This window comes from Mangifera indica, chromosome 18 (assembly GCF_011075055.1).
Source record: "Mangifera indica cultivar Alphonso chromosome 18, CATAS_Mindica_2.1, whole genome shotgun sequence".
In the NCBI taxonomy this organism is placed as follows: Eukaryota; Viridiplantae; Streptophyta; class Magnoliopsida; order Sapindales; family Anacardiaceae; genus Mangifera; species Mangifera indica.
Window position 1 is genome coordinate 11730671 of NC_058154.1, and position 4938 is coordinate 11735608.

The following is a 4938-nucleotide window of genomic DNA, read 5'->3' on the forward strand; positions in this document are numbered from 1 at the left end:
ACGACCTTTCAGCAAAGCAGTGACGATGTTTGAAAATGATGAGCGTCTCAAAGCTCTTGAACGAGAAAGAGATCGCAAGGATCTGTTTGATAATCATTTGGAGGAGCTCAAACAGAAGGTTCTCTTCCCTTGATCATTTGTTTATGGTAATTGTATATTGTGAACATGTGTGGAATTTGAAATTGCTTCATCAGACAATACACTTTTTCTTCTTAGTAATAGTCTCCTAAGTGTTATGCAGATACTGTGGCAAAGATTTGGAGCATATGTATTTTTTGCATTTTTGTTAGAAACGAGTAAATGCACAGGAGGAGCGCAAGCGGAATGTAATGGAGCATAGGAAATTTTTGGAATCACGTGACTTCATTAAGGTACCCTTTAGCAAGCAGGGCTGGACTCGAGCTGGCTCGGGTTTGCTCGGTATATTTTTTTTTATTTTTTATACAAAACGACGTCGTTTTGATCCATATATATATACAAAACGGTGTCGTTTTGATATGAAAAACGAGCCGAATCGAGCCGTTATCGAGCCGAACCAAAAACGAGCAGAACTCGAGCCGAGCCGAGTTTGGCTCGAGTCGAGCTCGAGCCGAACTCGAGCCGGCCATTAAAAAACCGAACCGAACCCGAGCTGGCTGCGAGCCGAGCTCGGCTCGGCTCAAATCCAGCCAGCAAGGTTGCATTTTGTCTTTGTAGCTTTAGCTTATCATCTACTTTTGAACCCTTAATAAAATGATTTATCTTTCCAGGCAAGCAGCCAGTGGCGAAAAGTTCAAGACCGCTTAGAGGCTGATGAAAGATGTCACGTCTTGAGAAAATTGATCGACTGGAAATTTTTCAGATAATTTACTTCATTTGACTATTAAAAATACATTTTTAAGTTGAGCGAAGTTTGAGACTTTGTAACAGGAATATTTACGTGATTTAGAGAAGGAAGAGGAGCAATGAAAGCAAAGTCCATTCATTCATTCATTATAATACTTTACATGGTCACGCACAACAGCACATCCTCAAACAAAAACAAAAAAAAAATAGAACAACTTTTTAAAAATACTACAAATTTTTTCCCCAAGGCAATCGAGAAAACGACAATACATATATCTGTTGAATTAAACTTAATTTTTTATGAAAACGTTTGGTTCTTTTTTATTCAAAGTTCAATGTTCATAGCATAAGTTCATGTTCTTACATGATTCATGTACAAGTTTAAGTTCATATGCATACACAAGTTCAATGTTAGTAGCACAAGTTTAATGTTAGGGTGTTAATGACTAATGTATAAGTTCAATGTTAGGTTCATGTATTTAGGATTTTAAAAGTCATCCTTGTACTTATAAATACTCTAATTGTTTTGTATTTGTAGTGGAAAAAAAATATAAGTTTTCCCCTTATATAAAGTTACCTCTCTTCTCCAACAATATCTCCATCTTTTTTTAACGAGAAGAGGACCAATGAAACTCCAAAAGCCAACCACAAACCCGGGTGCCATGCTCACATAGAACCAGTCAACTTCATGTTCATTACCATTTCTATTTTTGTACTCAGGATTTGGAACAATCACAATACAATTCTGAAGCGGAGGTCCACAAAGTTCATTGCCGGTAAAAGAAGAGGCCTCAAAGCTTTGTCGTTGAGTGCTTGAAGGAATTTTCCCAATCAACTTGTTGTTGGATAAGTTCAAGCTACTCAAAGTTGTCAAATTTGACATACTCTCTGGGATTTCACCAAAAAGATAGTTTGCGGATAAATCAAGTGTCTCTATTGATCTCATGTGACCAATATTCTCAGGGATTGTTCCTGTAAAAGAATTGTGTGACAAATTAAGTGTCTGTAATGCTCCCAGACTTGTCACTTGTTCAGGTATCTCGCCTGAGAAACTATTATGAGAGAGGTCAACAAGTCTTACCAGATTAAGAGTGGTGTGATATTCTAACATACGCCCTTTTACCACAACAGATGTATCTTCAACAAAATCTTCTTTTACAATGCTGTTGCTGATTCCAGTGAAGTTTATAATCACCAGGGCACTGATGTTGCTGATGCAGCTCGGTATTGTTCCAGAAAGGTTGTTGGAAGCAAGGTCCAGGATTTGTAAATTCACAAGATGGCAAAGTTCAGCGGGGAAAAGTCCATGGAAATTATTCGAACGCAGGTTGAGAATCACCATATCTGAGAAAGAATTCCCAATCCATGTTGAAAGATTTCCAACCAACTGATTTTCACCAAAATCAAGTACCTGTAAATTTGTGCAATTTGCAAGAGATAAAGGGACTGCTCCAGGGAGGCTGTTCTAGCGAAGATGAAGGGACTCGAGAAAAGTCAAAGTTCCCATGGAGACAGGAAGGACACCACTGAAATTATTGTTATCCAAATCCAGAACAGACAAGGATTGCAAATTCATCCAGCAATCAGGCAACTCTCCATATAAAAGATTATATCTAAGGTTGAGAATTCGAGTTGCCCTTGACCCATTTTTCCCATAACACAGAAAGTGGGACATAGATCCTGACAAACTATTATTGGAAAGATCTAATTGAACCAGATTGGAGGATACCAGAGGCAATGGACCTGAAAATTTATTAGAACTCAAGTCAAGATACTTCAATTTGGTGACCTCACTCAAATTTGGAATCTCCCCACGGATTTGGTTGTTGGAGAGATTTAAAAATTCAAATTGGTGGATAGATTTCCAAAACGACTCAGGAATTGTATCTGAAATTCCTGCGTTTGATAAATCCAGAGAATATAAATATTTTTGTGAGTGAACCCATGAAGGAAATTGAAGCCCTAAACGACAAGATCCCAACTGTAAAGATTCAAGCTGAAAAGAAGGAACCCAATCAGGACTAACTTTCAGCACCAATGAGTTTTCATTTGCAGTAAACACAAGCAGCCTTGTGAGATTAGTAAAGTGAATCTGAGAAAGAGTTCCATTCAGTTGATTATTGGAAATATCTAGGAATTCTAATGATGAAAGTTCTCCTAAAGAAGATGGCATAGGACCAGAAATTGAGTTGTCATGCAAAACAAGAAACTGCAAACTTTGAAATTGCCCAAGTTGATCGGTAATCTGACCCCAAAGTTGATTGTAACTTAAATCTAATGACTCTAGTCTCTCAGAAACACATAACTTTTTGTCGGGGGAATTACTTGATTGCTGGATGAATTGACAACAATTAGAAGTTTTAAATTTAGATAACAACAGATTTAGTGGAACTCTTCCTACTTTAATTTCTTTTCAGTCATTAAGCCTTTGAAAAAACAACATTTTTAGGAAAATACCTTTATCACTTTAGAACTGTAGAGAGTTAGTTAACTGGATCTCAGTGAAAATGAGTTTGTTAGAAATGTCCCTGCATGGATAGGACAAAGATTCTCAAGGACAAAGTAGCATGGAAACTCATAATGAGATGTGTTTCCATGTTTCAGAAATTTTTTTGTTTCCAAAACTCCCCAAAACTTGTACAAAACATTTCAAGTTATTTTGAAATTTTTGAAAAATTTTGAAACATGTTTCTTTAAAAGAAAAATTATGAAATTGATTAGACACACATCTTTTGTATTTTCAAACTTGAAATATTTTTAATTCTTATACTGAATTCACTTCCTCTCCACTCTTCAATGTGTTAATTATCTTCTCCCCAGCAAGTTATATAAATTGGTATGTATTATTTTTTTTCTTAAATATCTATATGTACTTACTTATGAACAATTTATAATAAGTTTTATGATTATATTTTATGGTATTCTTTCTCTTTATTTTTTTTATTATTTATTTTTATATTATACAAGTTTATGTATTTTTGTTATAAAAATTTGGTATTTATACAAAAAAAAACTTTATATTTTTCATATTTATAAGTTTCCCCCTGTTTTCGTTTCCTATATTTTTTAAAAAATGTGTTTCCATGTTTTCGATTTTGCCTTTCTACGTTTCTGCGTTTCCGTTTTCATGCTACATAGCTCAAGGGTAATGATTCTCAGCTTTCGATCAAATACGTTTCATGGCCTTTTACCAAGGGAATTTTACCACCTCAGTTCACTACAAATCTTAGAATTGGCTGATAAGAATTTATCTGGAAACATACCAAGGTGTATCAGTAACATCAGTGCCATGATGAAAGAGAATGAAATAGATAATTGGAATAAACTGAAATTATTTATGGAATCTTGAAAAGGCAGAAGTTAGAAAAATCAAACCCTTTATAGAAGTTAGAAATTTACAAGTATTTGAAATTTCTTGTAAATTTAGGTTGCCAATGCGAAAATCTAGGTCCAAGTCTTGATCAGTCGGTCGGGCATGTATGTCACCATAAAATCAATGGCATAGATAAAATTATATATAGTTATATATTAAATACATGTATTGAATAACATTAAAAGTAAATTTATCCGGTCTAGCGGTATTTGTAACCAATCACATGCAATAAGAGTACCTTCATCCTTGATCTAACTGAATTGACCAGATACAATTTGACCTATTCAACTCCAATCAGTCCAATCCAATGATTAAAATATGTTTTGCCCTTAGCTTAGATGGACTAAACATCGGTTTCCAATCAAACTGGCTCAACTGACTGGTCCCATCTGTGTTTTAAAACCATAACAATGATGTTGAAGAGCAATAAGCTCTCATGGAAGGAAACTACTATAATTGACTTGGAGTCTACTCTGTTAATGGGTCCTGCTATAATTTCAAGAACTTGAAGATTCCTGGAAATTATTTGCAATTTTTCAAACAGAGAAAATAATTTATAAAATCTTGAAAGAAAGAAAAATCAAAGTTCAATTTTGTGGTCCTCTTTTAATTGACTTGCAGTCTACTCTGTTAATGGGGTCTACTGATACTAGAAGTATTTGCATTTTTTTCCAAATTGTGTAATTGTGTTAGTAACTGATGGCAATGCATATTAACTTGGAATTCAAAACCTTCACTTA

At 34.7% G+C, this 4938-nt stretch overlaps 1 protein-coding gene across 1 annotated transcript; it reads right to left on the bottom strand.

The window, feature by feature from the left end:
* Nucleotides 1-982: 982 nt before the first annotated feature.
* Nucleotides 983-2998, bottom strand: LOC123201746 (receptor-like protein EIX2). The gene is made up of 3 exons (XM_044617305.1): nt 2339-2998; nt 1403-2236; nt 983-1009 (listed from the first exon to the last, which is right to left on the bottom strand). Exons 1-3 carry the CDS (start codon nt 2996-2998, stop codon nt 983-985), a joined length of 1521 nt encoding a protein of 506 aa, XP_044473240.1.
* Between the last annotated feature and the right edge of the window lie 1940 nt (nt 2999-4938).

Bases quoted from the DNA above. Each gene is read 5' to 3' on its own strand.
- LOC123201746 (XM_044617305.1), bottom strand. From the start codon at position 2,998: ATGCCATCTTCTTTAGGAGAACTTTCATCATTAGAATTCCTAGATATT. The intron at 2,237-2,338 runs GTCTCCATGGGA...ACAAATTTACAG, and splicing joins ATTTCAGTGGTGTCCTTCCT to GTACTTGATTTTGGTGAAAA. The intron at 1,010-1,402 runs GTAACTTTATAT...TTTTTGTTTGAG, and splicing joins GATATTGTTGGAGAAGAGAG to GATGTGCTGTTGTGCGTGAC.